This window comes from Cricetulus griseus (assembly GCF_003668045.3).
Source record: "Cricetulus griseus strain 17A/GY chromosome 1 unlocalized genomic scaffold, alternate assembly CriGri-PICRH-1.0 chr1_0, whole genome shotgun sequence".
Classification (NCBI taxonomy): Eukaryota; Metazoa; Chordata; class Mammalia; order Rodentia; family Cricetidae; genus Cricetulus; species Cricetulus griseus.
Window position 1 is genome coordinate 222,365,713 of NW_023276806.1, and position 21,659 is coordinate 222,387,371.

At 39.9% G+C, this 21,659-nt stretch overlaps 1 protein-coding gene across 11 annotated transcripts in view; it reads left to right on the forward strand.

Moving 5' to 3' along the window:
* Positions 1–21,659, forward strand: part of Ezh2 (enhancer of zeste 2 polycomb repressive complex 2 subunit) — a 68,889-nt gene that overhangs the window by 17,520 nt on the left and 29,710 nt on the right. For 4 of the 11 annotated variants that reach the window (XM_035450999.1, XM_035450998.1, XM_027389803.2 and 1 more), the window contains exons 2-3: positions 6,240–6,363; positions 7,422–7,550. In XM_035450999.1, the coding sequence (XP_035306890.1) occupies positions 6,247–6,363; positions 7,422–7,550 (246 nt within the window). In that variant the 5' untranslated portion in view covers positions 6,240–6,246. Of the gene's footprint in view, positions 1–3,973; positions 4,157–6,239; positions 6,364–7,417; positions 7,551–21,659 lie in introns of those variants that run through there. The other 7 variants (XM_035450996.1, XM_035451000.1, XM_035450997.1 and 4 more) reach the window with 4 other exon arrangements.

Here is a 21,659-nt window from a genome sequence, read left to right on the forward strand (position 1 = left end):
CTTAACCTCTGAGCCATCTCTCCAGCCCCAAAATTCTAGCCTTTTTTTTTTTTCCCCCCCAGACAGGGTTTCTCTGTGTAGCTTTGAAGCCTATCCTGGCCCTCACTCTGTAGACCAGGCTGGCTCAAACTCACAGAGATCCACCTGCCTCTGCCTCCGCCTCCCAGTGTTGGGATTAAAGGCATGGGCCACCAACGCCCGGCTGTTTTTTTTTTTTTTTTTTGAGAATATGATCTCATAGCTAAGGCTAGCCTTGAACTCCTTGTTCTGTTGCTTGCCTGCTAGTGCTAGAGATTACAAGCATTCACTGCTACTTCTTCTTCATTGTTAAATAAGAATAATAATCTCTAGGAGGTTCTGCTGATACATTGGCATTTTGTTGGTGTCTTAGTTTGCTTTCTGTTGCCATGATAAAACATTCTGACCAAAAACAACATGAGAAAGAAAAGAAAGGGCTTATTTGGCTTAAATTTGTCTATCACTGAGGGAAATGAGGGCAGGAACTAAAGACAGGAACTGAAGGAGAGACCTTGGAGGAGTGCTGCAAGGAATGGCTTGCTTAACTTGCTTTCTTACACTGCCAGGAGGCATACCTCCTATAGTGGCCTGTGCCCGCTCACATCAAGCATTAATCAAGAAAATGCCCAACAGACTTGCCTGCAGGTAGTCTGATGGAGGCAATAGTTTAATTAAGGTTCCTTCATTGTCAGCTCATCAGCAAACATCCTTACCCACCTGAGCCATTTCAATAGTACCTGAACTAGTATTTTAAACAAATCAAAATTTAGTAACTACAGTGGTATAGTTCAATAGTAATGTGCTTGCTTAACATAAATGAAAGCTTGTTTTAATCTTTAGCATCATTGGAAAAAGAACACAGTTAAGACCAGGTAGCTAGGTCTTATGGTTCATACCTGTAATCCCAGCATTTTGGGGGCTAAGGCAGGCCTGCAGTCAGTCTGAGGTTAACCTGGGCTATATAGTGAGATCCTTTCTCTACAAACAAACAAAACCTTAAATAAGTAAATAAATTTTAAAAAATATAAAGTGTCTAGTTTAAGCCTACTGGTTCCCAGTTCTTAGGTAATTATCATTGTGTAGGTAATTTATCCTTGTAGTTAAAGAAATGATGCACCATACTTGTTCTAGAAAAGAAAAATTCTTAAACTTACTATTGGGTGCCCCACCCAGATTTTTATCCATTAGGACAATCTGACAGATGAGCTGCCCCCTAGAAAGAGACATTCTATATGGGTAATAGCACCAACTTTTAAGTTCAGAGAACTTTAAAAAAAGTGTTTAATCTTCTGTACCCTGTAGCCTGTAGAGCTTAAATTCTAGTATTCATCCTGATCCTCTCGTTTTCTTTACTCACATGGAGATAGAAGTGTGTGTCCTCCTCATCCAATCCTTTCCCCAGATCTTAGGAAATCACAGGGAGCTAATTGTAGGAATTAGGTAGTTGGTTGTTGACTAGTAGTCAACCAATTCTTTATAGCAATTTTTTAAAAACATAGCTTTTTTAGTTCCTTGTGTAGTTTGGCTATTAATCCATTGCCAGCTATATGGTTTGCAAATATTCATAGGTTATTTCTTCACTTATGTGATTGTTTTGTAATTGTTTCCTTTGCCCTGTGAAGCTGTGAGTTTGATATATTCTATTTACTTATTTATGTATTTTTGCTTTTGTTTACTATATTTGGGATATTGCACAAATATATAAAAAGAAAGAAAGAAAGAAAGAAAGAAAGAAAGAAAGAAAGTTCTTGCCAATTCCAGTGCCCTGAATTGTTTCCCTTATGTTTTCCTTTAGTAGTTTGGTTTCTTTAATCCCTTTTCTGGTGATTTTTGTAACTGGTGCTTTGCTCATTCCACTTCTGGAGACTCAGTTTCCCAGCAGTTTGTTTGTTTGTTTATTTTTGAGACAAGGTTTCATATGGTCTGGTCATCTGCTTCTCTTGGATTCTCTTAGAGACTTTCTTTGCACAGGTTGCATATTTTATGCATTTCCCTTCAGGCATAAGATCTTCTTTTAGGCAGTTAATTCTTTTTAACCAACTTCTGATGGTTCTTTTTATGTTATCCTTAAAATTTTAACTTGATTTACATATATATATATATATATATATATATATATAATTAAAGCAGTAGATTCTAACTGAAAATAAATTGTTGGGACTAATAGCTGCCATCAGAGCATTTAAATATTAAATGCTATTGAAATGAGATGGCTGAAGAGGGTTAAGGAAAGTGTTTATGGCCAAGCCCACAAACTGAGTTCATTCCCTGGGACCCTCCTGGTGGAAGGTGAGAACCAACTCTAAAAGATGTTATCTGACCTCCACACACACCATGGCATGCACGTGCCCATACACACACAAATAAATAAATACTAAAAAATGCTGTTGGAGCCAGATGCATTTTTCAGAATATGTCCTTTCACGGCAGCTTCGTACTATATATTGAGGTGAGTAAAAGCTTATGCCCCCGTTCAAAATGCTTGAATCTTTTACTAGCCAGCATCCTCTTAGAGCTGCAGTTAGACTCAGCATTCTCAATCCTCATAACAAACTTCTCTGTATTTTAGTCTTTTTTTTTTTTCTTCAGAAAACAGGCTTAGTCTGCTCATTGTAGCTACTCTGCTTCCTGTCGTAACACTTCTTTCCCTGGGCATACATAGAATCCTTGCCCTCTTGTACTGTGGCACTTTGTGGGACTGGTTCTTGCTACATTTCTTACAGAAAGTCCGGCTGGTCTTAGGACATTCACCATGTTCGTGGAGGTAATATTGACATAGAAAAGCCAAAGAGTATTTTTAAAAAAAAAGACATTGAGAATATTGTCATGATACTTTTTTGGGTTTGGATTTGACCTTATTTATTTAGCTTGATATTTAAGAATCACGTTAAAGCTGCTAATTTAGTTGGAAAGATAAGTTCACATAGTTTATCTCCATTTTCCAGTCAAGTAGAAAAACAAACATTTATTAGGCAAAAGAAAACAATAACTACTGTGTTGATTAGCAGGAACCTTAAAGAAGGTATCAAGAGATACTGTATTGCTTGAGAAGTTCTTTGGTTGTTTGGCTTATTTTTCATTTCTCTTAGTTTCTTAGTTGTTGGCAGCTGGGTCAGGAGTGTCATTTAGGCAGAGACTTGTCTTACTTGGTGTGGGTTTGCACCTGATTAGGTAGAATGTGGAATCCTTGGGTTTGTGTTGTTTAGTCACTGAGAAGCAGAAAGCTTGTGTTTTGTCTACTTCATAGGGGCTTCCCTCAACATGAGACAAAAAGGAAGATGGGGGGAAAGCTTTTTGTGGAGAGCAGAGGTACTGTTCAGTTGTTCTTTGTGATGATGGTAAAGAGATGGGCTTTGAAAAGCCATCTAACATGGATTAAGATGTAATCGTATACAAGGTCTTCATCCTAAGTATATCAGATACCACCTGTGATTGCTAAAAAACCTAGTCCAAAGTAGTTTATGGTGTGTGTGTGCATGTATTTTTTGCTCATATAACTAAGCAGTTATTGAAATTGATTTTGCTCTTTGCTTGATGGTAGGGCTCAAGTGTCTTCACTAGGACAGTTCAACCAGCATCCTCAAGTGTCCCTGAAATTCATACTCCTCTCCTCTTGGGAATTGAGTACATTTCTCTTTTCTTTGTTTCTTTCTTTGTCCTTCCCCCCCCTCCTTTTCTTTTCATCCTTTTTTCTCCTTTTCTTTTTGGCTTCTGCATAGATAGTCCAGGATGTCCACCCTTTTCTTCCTTGTAGCAACGCTAAGCCTTACAAAGGATTTGTTAATAAGATGCAGGCTACTCACTCTCAGTTTAAGTTATTAATAAGCTTGCATTTGTTTTTAAGTCCTTATTACCAGACACAGTCTCTGAAATTTTATAAATGAATAAAACCCTGTTGTTGACAATGGAGATTTTTTTACATTGGGGTGGAGTACAGTGAAAATTGTGAGTTTCAGTGTAAATATAACTGGAATTTGGGAATTGTGGAAGAGTCAGTTCTTCACCTTCTTCTGATGGACACGAAGCTGAGAGACTAGGGGCACCTGAAAAGAAAGCATTGCTTTCAAAGGCATGTCACCTTCAGCTATTCTGACCTCGTGGTCTCTTCCATCTCCAGTGCCAACCAGCTGTGGACTATGTAAGTGATCACTTTTGTCTCTGTCTTCAGTGTGCTCTAAATTAGTATCCTCTGCTTCAGAGACTGTTCTTAGTGGCAACTAGCCTGGTCTCACAGTTAACTCTTTCAGTTCCCCCATCTCCTCTCCTGTTTCTATATGACTGCCAGCCTAGTCTTTTCAAAATGTAAATCACCCAATCTCTCCTTTTATGCAGCACTCTGGTTTCTTATTTTTCTTTTTTTTGGTGGTTTTTGGAGAGAGGGTTTCTCTGTGTAGCTTTGGAGCCTGTCCTGGCACTTGCTCTGGAGACCAGGCTAGCCTCAAACTCACAGAGATCTGCCTGCCTCTGCCTCCCGAGTGCTGGGATTAAAGGCATGCACCATCAACGCCTGGCCCTATTGCTTTTAAAATTTGAAAATCATAAAATTTTTATGCAGCTAGACAGAAATGTTCTTGTAGTCCCTTGAAGATACAGTATGGTTCAAATACTTGTATAAGAAAATGTTTTAGAAAAGGACACTGGTTTAGACTTCAGGTACAGGCTCTAGTATGTGTTATATGTCTGAACTATAGCTAGTTTCCACATTCACATATAACTGGCTCATAGTCTACAACTAAAGAAAGATAAATTAGAAAGCATTTACTGTGTTTTTCTTTCCTCTTGCTCATAAAACCCTACATGTGACTAAAAGTAGCACAAGAAGTGAAGACATACCATCACAGTATTGAATGGAGAAGTGTGGTCTAGTGTGTGTGGGGGGACAGGGATTTATTTGTTTTTCAAAGCAGGGTTTCTCTGTGTAGCACTGGCTGTCCTGTGTAGCACTTACTCTTAGGCCAAGCTGGCCTCTAACTCAGAGATCTGCCTGTCTCTGCCTTCCAAGTGCTGGGATGAAGGCGCCGCTGCCTGACCCTGATGTGTCCTTATTATTCCGTACATTTTCTGTTCTTAGTGGTGTGTAAAATGCACCTTTTCACTTTTGCCCTTTGACATCTGAGGGGGACTGGTTGGAGTAGCCCTTTGGATACTGAAATCTGTGGATTCCTCATATAAAATCGAAAGATAATTGACATATAGCCTGTGCACATCTCCTGTATACTTCAAGTTATCTGTAGGATACTTACAGTAACTAATATAACATAAATGCTATGTGAATGGTTGCTGCACTGTTTGTTGTATAGTACTGTTTAGGGGAAATAACCAGAAGTTTGCACATGTTGACTATAGAGGTGACTGTCACAGGTCTAGCTACGTAGTGTGAGAGCGAGATGTGGTGTAGACAGTGCTCTCTAAGTGTTGGAAATTGGTGAGGGGCATATGGAGTGGCTGGGACTACAGCAGTGTGTGCTAACCCTTCATTTTTCTTATCAAATATATATACTTGGTGTGTAATAAATTCAAGTTTTGCTTTGTTTCCTATTTTCTGGAAATATTTTTTCTTGAACATTTTTGATCAGAGATTTGTTGAGCCAATGAGTGTGAAGTGTGGATGTGGGGAGTAAGGTGTAAGTTTATTCAGTTGCACATTGCTTCTATAACAGCTTTTAAAAATGTATTTTATTTTGTATGTGTGGGTGTTTTTCCTACATGCTATGTCTGTACACTGTTTTAGTGCCTAAAGCCTGAAGATGGTGTCAGATTCCTAGAAATGGAGCCAAAGGTGGGTGCTGGGAATTGGACCTGGGTCCTCTGGGAGAGCAGCCAGTACTCTTAATCACTGAACCATCTCTCTAGCCCCTATAATAGCTTTTTAATAATTAAAAATTTAATGTTTTACGGCCTTTTCCCTATAAAAATGTGAGCCTTGTGAAGTAAAAACTACCTTGTGGTATAGTATACGTAATTCCTGTAATGAGATCACATGTCTGTAAACCTGCTACTGTTTAGGATTATAGACTATTTATAAATAAAAATATGCTTTAAAGGATGTTGTTAAGTGAAATCATTCAATGACACAGTTCCATGATTTAACGACATAACACAAGAACATTTCTCTACAAATATAAACAGTAAAAACGTTTTGTTGATATCAGTTTGCTTGGGATTAAAAGATCATATTCAACTGATTAGAAGTGACTTTAATATGGAATCATTGCTTTTAGAATAATCATGGGCCAGACCGGGAAGAAATCTGAGAAGGGACCGGTTTGTTGGAGGAAGCGTGTAAAATCAGAGTACATGAGACTGAGACAGCTCAAGAGGTTCAGAAGAGCAGATGAAGTAAAGGTAATTTTAATCTTATATAAAATTGAAACTAGTTTCCTTCACCCCTCCCCCCAAGTTAAAGAGCTTTACTTTGAAATGATAAATTTTCAGTCAAGTTCATATTTACAATAAAATAAAATCAATGAAGACTTGAAAAAGGTATGGTTCTTGATCTCTCTTCATTAAAATTACTTCATGGTTGTTTGGTGTAGTGGTATGTGCCTTTAATCCCAGCACTTGGGAGGTAGAGGCAGGAGAATCAGAAGTTGAAGATTAGTCTGATGATTGCTGCCAAGCCTGATGACCTGATTTTGATTCTTGGAACCTTCATGGTGGAAGGAGAGAATCAATTCACACAAGTATCTGACCTCTGTAGAAGTAGTGTTATGGCATGTCATACATAGCACATGAATCAACAGTGCAATAAAAATAAAGAAGTTGCCAGGTGCTGGTGGCGCATGCCTTTAATCCCAGCACTTGGGAGGCAGAGGGCAGGCGGATCTCTGAGTTTGAGGCCAGCCTGGTCTCCAGAGTGAGTGCCAGGATAGGCTCCAAAGCTACACAGAGAAACCCTGTCTCGAAAAACGAAACAAAAAAAAAACAACAAACAAACAAAAAAAGAAGTTAAAGATCATCCTGGGATACACATGGATTTGAGGTCAACATGGGATATATGAGATCGTTTCTCAAAAATGAAAAAAAAAAAAAAAAGTATATCATGTTTACTTGTGGTAACAGTCCAAGGATTATTTGCCCTGATTGGAAACCAGTCTTTTCAGTATGCCTTTGTACTGCTTGTATAGCCTCAGGGCCCAAACACAAAGACATTTGTTTGTGTTTCTAAAGTCATTATGATTTCTGAAATAGAAGTTAAAACAAAAAGAGGATGGAGATAGTTTCCTGTCCCCCTCTCACTTACAATGAAGTAGTAGGAGTGATGTTTTTGTATTTACTAGAGTGTGGGAAACTGTAGAGTAGTGTATAAAATCTGTGTACATTTGAGGATTCACTAGCTTTTAATCTGATTTAGAGATGGTACATATTGTAACAATGAACAATTTCTTGTTTGTTTTTAAAAGACTATGTTTAGTTCCAATCGTCAGAAAATTTTGGAAAGAACGGAAACCTTAAACCAAGAATGGAAGCAGCGAAGGATACAGCCTGTGCACATCATGACTTCTGTGAGCTCATTGCGCGGGACTAGGGAGGTTGGTTAACACAAAGTGTGGTAATAATTATCCACACGTTTGGTTTTTTTTTTTTTTTTTCCTTATTGCAATGTTTATTGCTTATTGGGAAGAAGTCACTGACTTTAGGATGTCTCCGTTTCACTGCTATTTGTTTCATTGTGTATGAGTGGCAGCCTTCTATCATGTTACTAGCAATTCCTTTAACAGTTCAGAGTGTTTAATAAGCATATTAGACTTAAAAACAACTTTGAAATCATCTCAAATGCTCACCAATTCAGTATTATTCAGAGCAAGGCTTCCTAACTTACAATTGCTTTCCTCCCTGTCTCCTAATATAAATTAGCCACGTGATAAGAAATACTTCTTTTCATATTTATGAGCTAAGAAAGCTTTTTATTATGTATTTGTTTAAAGGCTAAGATTTCTATGAGAATTTAAAAAAATGAGAGATTGGTGTTTTCTTTTCTACAGAATTTTCTGAGTGAGGTGGATCTTAATAATCATCAGGCAATTTCCTATTTTCTTTTTTCTTTAAAGATTTTATTTATTTATTATGTCTTCTGTCTGCGTGCCAACAGAGGGCACCAGATCTCATTCAAGGTGGTTGTGAGCCACCATGTGGTTGCTGGGAATTGAACTCAGGACCTCTGGAAGAACAGTCAGTGCTCTTAACCACTGAGCCATCTCTCCAGCCCAAAATTTCCTATTTTCAAAGAAAGGCAAGAAATTGTATGCTAAGGAAAGTGAGAAATGTAATTATATTATAATTTTGAACAGAAGTCCTATGGTAGAGTCTAAAATTAAATATTTCACCAGAGTGTTGCTAGCAAGATGAGGGGGAGTGGCAGAGGTCTAAACACAAGCGAGGTCATTATTTGGATTCAGGTTTGAGCATTTCTGTTTAGGTGCCTGTTTTATGGATAAAGATATGGCATAGGGTGTTAAGAAGTAATTTGGAATTAAGATTCTACCATTGTGGTAGATTATTTATGAGTGCATAAACATGGGGAACATATATTTGTTCTAAAGTAATTATTCAATGAGAATTTTAAAATATACCAGTATTATAATAAATAAGCCATAATTTGCTGTCATGTGAGGCCTGTGGAGGTGGTGTGAGGCTGACTTCTGTGATACTATAGCAGTTACATACATGATCCTGATGGTGACTTTGATGTTAATGGTGTTGTGGTCTTGGTGAGAATATATGATTTGGAAAGACTCCTAGTTATTTATAGTTTGTAAGGTGACAACTCTTTAAAGCCTGACTTATTATTTTATAAATATGTATTTTAAACTGATACCTTCCCCATTATCTCATGCAAATTAAAGAATAGACATTGGTGGTAATAGCTTTCATTTCATTTGAAGAGTAAAGGGGTAATTTTCTATGCCTATGAACATTCTAACACAGGGCTTGGGGGTAATTCTTTTGCAAGGTTTGTTTATTTGTTTAAGATTTATTTTTGAATGGGGTGTAGTAGCCCACATCTGAGGCAGGCAGATTATCTGTGAGTAAAGTTTAGTCAGGGCTACATAGTAAAACCCCATCTAAAAAAATTATTTTTATTTTACATGTATGAGTCTACATGTATATAAATGGACTTCATGTGCCTTGTGTTTATAGAGATCAGAAGGAATCTAATTCCCTGGAACTGGAGTTAAGGCTGGTTATAAGCTACCTTGTAAGTGCTAGAAACTGAACTCAGGTTCTCTGCAAGAGCAGCAAGTGCTCAATTACGGAGCCATATCTCTATCCCCTTCTTTTGAAAGTTTTGTCTGGTGACCTTTTTAAAATTTTGAGTATTTCGCTGGGTGGTGGTGATGGTGCACACCTTTATTCCCAGCACTGAGGAGGCAGAGACAGGTGGATCTCTGTGAGTTCAAGGCCAGCCTGGTCTACAAATTGAGTCCTAGGACAGCCAGGGCTGTTACACAGAGAAACCCTATATCAAAAAACCAGGAATAAATTCATGAGTTCTTTAACCACATACACACACACACCCTACTGTGTCCATTTATTGTTGTTTGTAGATAGACTGTTTTGAATATTTTTGTTTCCAACATATTTTTATTTATTCTTTGGGGATTTCACATCATACACCCATATCACATTTGCTTCCCAGACCTTCGTTACCTACCTGCCTACCTCCCTCCCCTGTGACTGCGCCCATAGGGGAAAAAAAAAAGTCTAATTTTTATTATCTATATACTCACTCGAGCATGGTCAAACTCTCAGTGGTCTGCCCCTTAAATAAAACTGAGTCCTTCCTCTCCTGTACCCTTGCTTGAAGCAATCTGTTATGGAGAGTGACACTTTAGCATCCTGTCACAGTTTCTAAGAGTTCCCTTCCATGGCTTCCTGTTTAGGCTGTTACTATTTGGGAGTGTGGGGTAGAGGTTAGGGTTGTCACAGAAGTCTTCCATGTCTTTCTTTCTCAACTGTGCATCTGTAGTCATGGATATCACTGCCAAATAAGCTTATTTGCTCTTTACAGTCTGTGGGAGTTTGGATCATGGCCTTCCACAGGGTTTCTGGCATCAGCACAGATCACAAACAGGACTCAAGGTTGTAGTAGGGCCATGGACCTAGACAATGCCCTCAATGCATCTGGCACTGTGGACATCAACATGGATTCAGGCCACAGCATAAACCATGGACATCTGTCAGGTCTTCAGTGGCTGCACAGCCACAGACATCAACAGACCTGGGCACAGTAAAATTATGTCCCCAGGTGGCAGCACACGCCACCCACATCAGCCTGTGTATCCACTGCCCGCCCACATCAACACAGTGCTGGCCTCAGTAAGACCACAAACCCAGACAAGGCCAGCAGCAGCAGCAAGGACCCACCAGACATCACCGTGGCTTTGGTGGCAGCTCAGGCTGTTCTCATCATTATGCCACCCCCACCTCCCACCCCTGGCTGCATGGCCCGTGAACATCAACATGGTTTAGGCCTCCACTTGGCCTTTGGTGGTAACATGGGCCACAGATTATCAGCTCAGATCCAGCTGTAGCAGGACTTCGGACACAGATATGACCCTTGGTGACAGCTTGAACATTGTCCTCAGGTAGCAGTGTAGGCCACTCAAATTGGTGTGGTCCCTGCAGGCAGCATGGACCATGGACATCAAAATTGAGGTCACAGCACAGGCCACGGACATCTGAATGTTCTTAGATGATAACACCATCCTTGGACATCAAACCATTCTCCAGTCACGTCAGGGCCAGTGGTAAAGGACACCGTGGTCCTTTGAGGACCATTTCTCATTTCAGGACTATCATTGCACAGAGCAAAGGCGATCCTGCAGCCAGGGTTCTTGTTCAGTGCCTGAATCTGCTCCCAGCTGCTGCACACAGTATGAGCCACCATCCATCTCAGCCCCAGTGCACACACTGCTCTGCTCTAAATCACGCCCATCACTTCTACTCTTTCGGGGAGGCCAGAAGAGGGCATCAGGTCCCCTGGAGTTGGAATTACAGGCTGTTGTGAGTCGCCTGACACTGACCCTGAGAACTGAGCTCAGGTCCTCTGCAAGAATCATAAAGGTTTTCAGTGGTTGAGCCATCTCTTTACTTCCTTTCCTCATTAAAAGTTAAAAATTATTTCTTACTTCAAGACAATGACAATATGTTTTGCATTCATTTTTTTTGGTCTTCAGATAATCTTTTAAAGAATTATCCAGCATCAAGATGTCATTAAGTAACACCAAAGGATACATACCTATTGCTATCATGTAGCTGTTTATCAAAATACAGTTTCCAAATGACTAGCTTTGTCTTAACAACTAGAAAAACTTCTGAGTTTTTTTTTTTTTAATAGTTGTTTTTTCCCTAGGTTTAGTAAAGAAATTGTCATTACTCTTGATGTTCTTAGTGTATTTCTTATATATTTGCCATTTTTCCCCCACTAAAAACTATAAATGTTTTTCCTTCAGTGATTTGTGTTGTTTGTAGCTCTAGCTAGCCTGGAACTCACTAATGTTAAGCAGGCTGGCTTCTGACACAGAGATCCGTCTGCCCCTGCCTCTTGAGTGCTAAGATTAAAGGTACATGTCACTATGCTTAACCTTAATTATTTTGAACGTAACTTTTTTTTTCTACTGTGAATGGCTTGCTTAGGTAATGCCTGTCTGCTTGGTAAATGACATGATAAGCAATTTAATAAAGTAATCCGTCATGTATATTTCTAAGAGAATATAATGTATTTGTAAGTATCTGAGTCTTATTAATGGGAAGAGTGAGAATTTTGGTATGCATTTAAGTGTGAGATTGTAAGTAATAGAAATAGCATTAGATAGATATAGTTTTTATATTCACGAAGAATTTTAAAACTTTTGGACTTCTAAATATTTGTAGGTTTGCTCTTTCTAGTAATATTTGAGGTAATTAACATTGTTTGCTTATGATATTTACAAGTAATTTAAAAAATGTTGAGTTCTATTAAAATAATAGAACATGTAAATGTAACTTAAACTTATTATTTCTTGTTGAAGAAAAACTGAGTCTCGTTAACAGGTAAGTTAAGTTCTTGATTGCATGGCTTATTGCCTTGTAATGCACTTTACTCAGGTGATTGTAAAGAGGAAGTTTTAGTTACAATTTGCAAAGAAAAAAAAAAATCTTAGTGTGGCCAAGCTGTTAGTTAGTATTCTTCACTCCCCAAACTCTGCCAGTTAGCAGCATCCCAGTCCTCAGATACATTCTTACATTTCAGGAGCATATTTCTTGTAAATTTGCTTGGTTATCCCAGCAGAGGTGGGCTGCCGCGGGCCCACAGCGCAGCCAGGTGACTGCTGCTGTCCCTGCAGTGCTGCTTCACTGCCCCACTGTTTGCTGTCCTTTCTCCTGTTTCCAGCTTAGCTTGCACCACTGAAACGAGGCGAGGAAAAACAGTCTGAGAGAAGCCTTTATTGGGCTTAATGTTACCACATCATAGAAGACAGCATAGAAGAATGTCTCCTAGCCAACTCACTGAGCTTGAATTGCCTGCTCATATAGCTGAAGGAAGTTTGGATCAGTACAGGCATTTGTTTTGGACCAGTCAGCCTGCCTCTTAGCACTAATTGCTGTCATGAAGGTTTGTGTATTGTACCAGGAGTTGTAGCCTTGTCTGTAGCCACAGTTCAAGTGAGTCCCTTGGTTGGATGACGTGGAGAAAATAATCCCTCTCAGGCCTAGATGAAATTGGTTGTAATGTCACCTGGAGTTTGCCCAGAAGTGCAATGGCAAAAAGTCTGATACTGTCTCAAACAGCCCTGGCTAAGGCTGCCTTTGGGAGTGAGGGCTGTCAGCTGAGATCATGCTGTCATTATTTCAAGATGTCCAAGGTGTGACCTAGATAGCTGGTACTGGCGTTAAGAGTAATCCATTAGGTTTTCTACTCAGTCCTTTTTGTTTAAGACAGTCAAGACAACAAAGGATTATCCAACAGCTGAAACTCCAGCTGTCTGCTTTTTTAGGAAACAACAATTTATTGGCAGTTTTTGAAAGAATGTACTTTATTTTTTCCTTTTATTCATGTATTCATTTATTTTTGTGTGAATATGTGAGTACCTTTGTGAAGGTAAGAGGATAACTTGTAGGAATTGGCTCTCTCCACCATGTAGATTCTGGGAATTGAACTTTTTCAGCTTTGGTGGCAGTGCTTTTACCCTCAGAATTACTTTATAGGTCACTACTAGTTATTTTAAACAGATTTTCGTCAGTGCTTACCACCTGCTTAATGCCCCAGGGAGGAATGGTCCCCCTATCTCATTCATACTAGCTGTTTATGGGAATGTCTCTGCACTTATTCTCAACACAGGATATTGCTAGTCTGATAGATGCATGCTGCATGTTGTGTTACAGTTTGCCTTAACTCAGTTGAGTGCTTTGCCTGCATGTGTGTGTACCACAAGCATGCCTGGTGGCTGAGGAATCCAGAGAGGATGTAGGATTCCCTGGTACTGGAGATACAGATTGTTGTGAGACACCAACCATGTGCGTGATGAGAAATGAAACCAGGTCCTCTGCAAGAGCCGCCAGTGCTCTTAACCAACTTGACGTCTTTTTAGGCCCCGTTTTTTAATCCCTCCCTCCCTCTGCCCCTCCCTCTTTCTTCTTCCCTCCCTCTTTCCTCCGCGTGTGTATAAATGTGTATGTGTTTCTTTGTTACAGATACTTTTTAAATTCTATTTTATGTGCATGGGTATTTTGTTTGCATATATGTCTGTTCACCACTTGTGTGCTTGGTGTCCATGTAGGCTAGAAGAGGGTCTTGGATTCTCTGGTCTGGAGTTATGGATAATTGTGAGCCACCATGTAAGTTCTGGGAATTAAGCCTGAGTCTGCTTAAAGAGCAGCTAGTGCTGTTAACCACTCTCCAGCACCTCTGTTTGTTTTGTAATTGGCTATTTTGGCATCTGGTCTAAGTTAGACTGGTATTTTTTCATATCATTTGGATTAGAAATAGTAGTTTTTATTCTTCACATCTTTCACATGTTTTTACATTTTGATATCATCTCTGGTAAAGTTAGTTATATTTTAAGTTTTAGACTTTTGTGTTCCTCAAGGGCATAGAAAGTCTCCAGAATTATAAATTACCCATCTGTAACACACACAAAAAATAAAAATCCAGAGACTAATATTGGTGTTCAAGCTGAGGGTCAGATAAGCAAAGCAGCTAAGTCACTAGCTCTTCTCTACCTTAGGCTGAAAGGGCTGATCCTATCTCCATGAGCTCTCCACCAAGCCTCAGACTGCTCCTCTCCTCAGTGTTGCTAGAGAATCCTCAGAATGCAGCCTGAGACACTGGGATCCTGTCTTTATATCCCTCCTTAGGGCTGGAATTAAAGGTGTGAGCTCTAATTCTCCTTTCGACCGATTCAATCTTGTGTAGAACTGGGTGGCCTTGGACTCACAGAGAGATCTGCATAACTCTGTCTCCTGAGTCCTGCAATTAAGGTGTGTGCCACCACTGCCCAGCTTCTGTGGCTAACTAGTGTGGCTGCTGGGACTAAAGGTAAGTATCACCATTGCCTGACCTCTATAGCTTGTGACTGGCTTTGTATCTTGAACCCTCAAGCAAGCTTTATTAAATCATAAATAATATATCATCACTCCAATCTTTTGGCTTTCTGGTTTTGGTTTTGTATTCTATTAACCATTTAACCTTTTAGGAATTTTTGTGGAATAAACAGTGAGTGGAAGTGGGGTGTACCTTTTTGTTTAGCTGTGAAGTTATTTCAACACTATTTTGACTAGTCAGTCACAGTAGAGAGCACTTAATTATCTGTTGACAAAATCAGCAGAAGCTGCCGACCCTGCAGGAGAACCTAAGTGTAGCTCACTCCATAGCTGTGACAGCCTTGTATGTTCATGTTTAGTGGAGCTACTCTGCTTTGTTTAGTTTTTGAAACAGGTTCCTGCCCCAGATTGTGGATTGTCCGAACTCACATAATACTCTATTCAGGTTTTAGTTTCTTTCTGTTTGGTGCTAGTAATAGTTTAGTTTTCTGTCCATAGCACCATTATTGAAGTAGGTACTTGAGACTGCATGTACACATGCTTTAGTGTCCCATTGTCTGTATCCTGTCTGCTTTCCTCTCTTTTGAGTATAATTTTAATTTTACTCCTGTGGTTTTTGATTTTTGTTTTGAGACAGGGTTCCATAGCCCAGGCTGACCATGAACCCTTGAACACCTTATTCTCCTGTCTCTGTCAAGTGCTAGGACTATAGGCATACACCAAGACACCTAGATTTTTGAGTATATTGTAGTGTATGTCTTAGGACTATGTTCTGTTTGTGATCTTCAGTGTTTTAACAAAACTGGTTTTTAGCAGAATAGCATATAATGAAGGATATGTTTTAACTTCATGGTGTCAATCAAACAGACTGTCTTGGATTTTATGGTAGGATTAGGTTTTTTGTTTATGATCCCTTCATTTAGTCATGCTTCTGAAGAAGGGGATTTAAGGAAGTGTGTCAAGGAGCCTAATTGTATTAGTTAGGGTTCTTCAGAGTAACAGAACTTATAGTGAATCTGTCTATCTATATAAAGGGGGGGATTTGTTGGAGTGGCCTACAGTTGTGGTACAGTTAGTTCAACAATGACTATTTACTAATGGAAGGTCCAAGAATCCAGTATTTGTTCAGTTCATGAAGCTGGATGTCTAAACTGGTCTTCAGTACACACCAGAATCCCAAAGAAGTAGATTCTAATGTCAGTGAAAGAATGGACTTACCAATTCCTTACCAAAAAGAGATTGCAAGCTTCCTTCTTCCGTGTCCTTTATATAGTCTACTAGCAGAAGGTGTGGCCCAGATTAAAAGTGGATCTTCCTACTTCAAAGATCCAGATTAAAAGTGGGTCTCCCTACTGCAAATGATTTAGTTAAGAAAAAAATCCCTTATAGGTGTGCCTAGACATTTAGTTAATTTCAAGTGTAGTCAAATTGATACCAAGAATAGCCATCACAAGTTCACCCCTCATCAACTTGACACATAGTCATATCTCCTTATTTCATGCTTAATTTCTAAATGAAAATAACAACTAGGTTATAATTTCACCTAAAATGATATAACTATCTTCATACAAACACATTCTAATTGTGGAATAGGGACAATACTATTTGAGGGACAGTCTTTTAGTATCTCAAACTTAAATATGATGACTACTGATATTCTCTTAATTGATGTTACAGTACATAATAAAGCAACCGAAGAAACACATTCTAAACAAAATACATCAGAACTGCTTGTGTAAATTATCCTCATCTCTGCAACTGGCCGTGTGACCTTAGCTGGTATTTATAACTATCATCCTCTACTACTCATTCTCTATTTCCTCCACTCTCAACAACCACCTCATCAGGTCTTGGTTCTTTTCCTGGAGGAGTGACCCTTACCTTCATTCCTGAAGGGTCTGTGCCCTTTGTCATCCTGCTTGGGTTAGGTTGCTGTAGTTTCCCATTGACTTTAATCATAGGCCTGATAGTACCAAGAGATGCTAAAGGATCTCCTGCACTTCAGACAATCTTTCTTATCTCCATTGTGGAGAAGCAATCCAATTATCTCTTGGTAATCTGGATCAACTATCTCTCCTAACAGTGCTATTCCTTTCTTAGCCTGTTGGCTGAAGGGCATCAAAAGCCCAAAGAGGCCAGGGAGAAGTCTGAGCTTCCAGATCAAGGGAATGTTGTGTCTCTTGGCAGAACTCCCCACTCTGCAACCAAAATTTATAAGCCAGCAGAATTTAAGGTCTAAGGAACAGGAAGCAAAAATTTTCCTAGTGGATCACTAGGGTTGATGGTGAGTGGAACAGTTCCCTTTTTCACCCCTTGATTCCTGGATCCATACATCCCGACTATGAGAGAAGCTGTACCATATATTGGATGCTGATTCAAAGCATATAGCATCTTCTGGAGATCCCTGTCCCAACCCTTCAGGCTACTGCCACCTAATTGGTGCTGTACTGTCTTCAGATGGCCATTCTATCTATCAGGCTAGCTGCATCAGGATGGTGGAGAACTTGGTAAGGCCAGTGGATTCCATGATCTTGAGCAACTGTCAGTCTTCTCAGGCTGTCAAGTGAGTTCCTTGGTCAGAAGCAACACTGTGTGGAGTATTAAGACAGTGGATAAGGCATTCTGTAAGTCCACAGACAGTGGTTTTGGTAGAATCAGTAGGTGAAGTAAAGGCAAATCCATAACCAGAGTGTGTACTCCAGTAAGGACAAAGCATTGTCCTTTTCCTGGAGGAAGTGGTCCAATGTAGTCAACTGCCTCCAGATTGCTGACTGGTCGTCCTGGGAAATGGAGACATATCTGGGCCTCAGTGTTGGTGTCTACTGTTAGCAAATCTGGCACTCAACAGCAGCTGTAGCCGGTTCAGACTTGGTGAATGGCAGTTCATGTTGTTGAGCCATGTATAACCCCCCCATCTCTGCCCCCATGGCTGCCTTATGTGCCCTGTCATTGAGCAATGACAGGAATGGCTGGGGAAATAGGCTGGCTGACTATCCATAGAATCTGTCATCTTATCTACTTGGTTATTGAAGTCCTACAGCTGAAGTCACCTTTTGATGACCATTTCCATGGGACAGTAAGTGTCTTCACATCCTTCAACCTTTTGGAGTGATCTGTCCATATACTTCCTTCACAGATGTCTTTCTTCCTAATCTTCTTATCATGTGCTTTCCACGTCCTTGACCATTCAGCCAATTCACACACAGTCCATGAATTAATGAATAATTGTACATCTGGCTATTTCTCCTTCCAAACAAAATACATGACCTGATCAGGGCCTGATCATGTATACACTACTTCCAGTTGATAATGGATTGCTGCTGTGTACATTCTACTTTGTGGCTTGGTGGGTATCTTAGTTGGGGTTTCCATTGCTGTGAAGAGACACCATGACTATGGCAACTCATAAAGAAAGCATTTAATTGAAGGTGGCTGGCTTATAGTTCCAGAGCTTTAATCCAGTATGATATGAAGGGAAGCTTGGCAGCAGTAGGCAGATGTGGTGCTGGAGCTGAGAGTGCTTCATCTTGCAGGCAACAGGAAGTCAACTGGCTCACTGGGCTCACTGGGCTCCTGAGCATAAGAAACCTCAAAGCTTGCCCCCATAGTGACACACTTCCTCTAACAAGGCCATACCGACTCCAACAAAGTCACACTTCCAAATAGTGCCACTTCCTATGACAATATGGGGGCCAAATACATTCAGACTACCATAGTGAGTCAGATAATACCCAGCTCATGATGGGCAGCTTGGGCTACACAGTAACTTGGTGCCCATTGTCAAATGTTCAGTTTCCACTAAAGCCCTATTTCTCAAAAGGAAGATATTTGTCTTCAGATAATGGTAGACCCTTGCTCCAAAATCCCAAAGGTCTCTCCTGTGAGTGTCCTTCAGGGGCCTGCCAAAGGGCTCCAAATAGCATCCCTATCTGCCACTGACACCTCAAGTACCGTTTGGATCATAGGGTCCAAGTGGTGCCTTCACAGCAGTCTGGACCTGTTGAAGAGCCTTCTCCTAGAAGAAGCTGGCAGCTTTCTGAGTTACTTGGTAGGTGGGGCCAGAGTGATACACCCAAGTGAGGAATGTATTGTCTCCAGAATCCAAATAGGCCCACTAAACATTGTGCTTCTTTATGCAATAACTTGTCTCTCACCTTGGAAAGAGTATCTCCGCATGCCCCACACTACTGTACTCCTAAGAATTTCACTTATGTTGTCAATATAGTGAATCAATGTGATATTTTGCAGAAGAGACAATCACAATCTCTTTGAACTAAGTTGTAATACAGGGTTGGAGTTAATAGATCCTTGAGGTAAAACTGTAAAGGTATACTGCTGGCCTTACCAACTGAAAGCAAATTGCTTCTGGTGGTCCTTATGACAGGTACTGAGAAAAAAGCATTTGCTAGATTAATGGTTGCGTACCATACATCAGGAAATGTGTTAATCTGCTCCATTAAGGACACCACATCTGGTACAGCAGCTGCAATTGTGGTAGTTGATTAAATTTTCAATTATTCTCCATAATACATCTGACTTCTGCCCTGGCCAAATAGGAGAGTTAAACTTAAATGTGGTGGGAACCACCACCCTTTCAAGTCCTTGATGGTGGCACTAATTTCTGCAGTTCTTCCAGAGATGTGATACTGTGTTTTGATGCACTGTTATCCCTTTAGACAACTCTAAAGACTTCCATCTCACTGTTATGCCTTTAGACAACTCTAAAGACTTCATCTATCCTTTCCAACCATAATATCCCTCACTCCACAGGTCAGGGAACCAGTGTGGGAATTTTGCTGGCTTTTAAGTGTATCTATACCAATTGTAAATTCTGTAAATCAATAAAGGATGGGACTTACTGGACCTATACTGTGAATTGTGGACTTCAGCCAAAACTCCAGTAACAACCTGACCTCCATAAGCCCCCTACTTTAACTGGAGGGCCACAATACTTCTTGGGGGCTTTCTGAATCAATGTCAGTTCAGAACCAGTATCCAGTATATCCCAGAAAGTCTCATTGTGTCCTTTCCCCCAGTGTACAGTTACCCTTGTAAAAGGCCTCAGGTCCCTCTGGGGGAAAGACTGGAAAAAAGGCTAACTGTAAAAGTCTTAGGTATTTTATCAAGATCCTTTCTCAGGGAAACCTGGCCATCCCTTCATTTAAGGGGTTTTGGGTCTACAAACTGGTTCAAAGTCTGGAAATTGGTTTATGGGCTGATTCCCTTTTGCTATGTAACCTATATTAGTTTGAGAATTTTTCTGCTTGTATTGATTAAGCAAAAAAAAAAAATGCAATAAGCTTCTTGACTGTTTCATGTCTTGTCACAACGTGATTGATTAGACAGTAGCAAAGGTCTGTACACCATAAAAATCACTTTTCCTGTGCTACCCATTACAGGTCAGGCCATTATGGATATGGCTTTGTCTGTGCTGCCCAATTCAATAACTATGATCATCTTGTCTTTGGCAATTCAATGCTGTCACCTGGCTCCATTCTACTTTGGTCCCATTTAAACCCATTGCATTTTAATTCATTCAATTGAGCAGCTGCATCTAAGGTCTGGTACAAGGAAAAGGGCGACAACAAAGCTCTTCAAATGTGCTGGTGCCTATTTCACCAATTTATGTCTTACAGGATTAATGAAGGGCATATCTTCTGGGCCTTCCTATTGTGTAGGATTAGGTTTTATACAGCTATAGCATTGCAAACTCCCTGAGCTTTAAAATCCCTTCATCAGATTAAGCCAAAGGATTATCAGGCATCTCCAATTCTTTTTCAGTAGGCCAACTTTTGACAAATGCTTCAGCCAACCATTCAAACGAACTTTTGACACCTTTAAAAACTGTACCCTTCCATTTTCAAGCTAGAATTTCCACTTAAAGGGCCCATAACAATAAACTCAATCTGATCATACTCCTTCCACCATTATCCCACACCCTTAAAATCCATTCCTACACATAGTCCTCAGACTTCTACTTGAATGAATTAGCATACTCATTAAGTTCTTTCAGCAGTGTAGTGGGCCTCCTCCTGTACTACAATGTGTGTCTCTTCTAGGAGCCTACTTTGCTTTGTCGTGAGTCTGGTTATAGGTCTAGAGCAGTGGCTCTCAAGGCGTGGATTTCGATCCCTTTGGGAAACCTCTGTCTCCAAAAAACATGACATTACGAATCATATCAGTAGCAAACTTACAGTTATAAAATAGCAACGAAAATAATTTTATGGTTGGGGGGATCACCACAACATGAGGGACTGTATTAAAGGGTCACAGCATTAGGAAGATTGAGAACCACTGTTCTAGAGACAATTATTGGGCCCTGTGGGACATCAGTATTGTCTTTCCTGGCATCTCCTTTAGAGAAAGTCCCTGCTGGTTTAGCAGACAATAAAGTATTAATTTCCTCAGTTAAAGGCAGAAAAGGCGATATTTCAAGGGGTTGGGATGGGAGTACATTTTCTACTGTGAGGGTGGAGAGATTACTTCCTCAGGTGAGATAAATAAACTCTTGAGAGTTTGAGGGTCCAAAGTTCTCAATAGGATCCTTCTACACATCTACATCCCAAGTTAAATTCTATTCTTTACCAAATAGTGCCCTTAATTTTAACAGTCTCTGAGGCTGGGATTTGAAAATTTTCTTTGTAATTTGGTCAGTCTTATAATGGAGACTTTGGTTTGATTTTTTGTTTGCAGCTTGAGCTCTGTGGCTGCTGGAGAGAAGATTCTTTTCCAAGGCACACTTCACTAGTGGTTCTTAACCTTCCTAATGCTGACCTTTAATATAGTTCCTCATGTTGTGGTGACTCTCTAACCATAAAATTATTTCATTGCTATTTCCTAATTGTAATTTTGCTACTGTTATGAAACATAATGCAAATATCTGATATTCAGGTTATCTATGTGACCCACAAAGGGGTCATGACCAACAGGTTGAGAACTACTGCTTTATGTGCATTTAGAGCTGGTCAGTTTTATCGATGAGTTCATTGTTGTCCTTAACTATATTCTGAGATGCTAGTTAAGTTGGTTAATTTTATCATGAAGCTCATTCTTTTCCTTTGCTATTGTATCCAGAGATGCTAGGGGCAATCAACTAGTATCATCATTTTTCCACA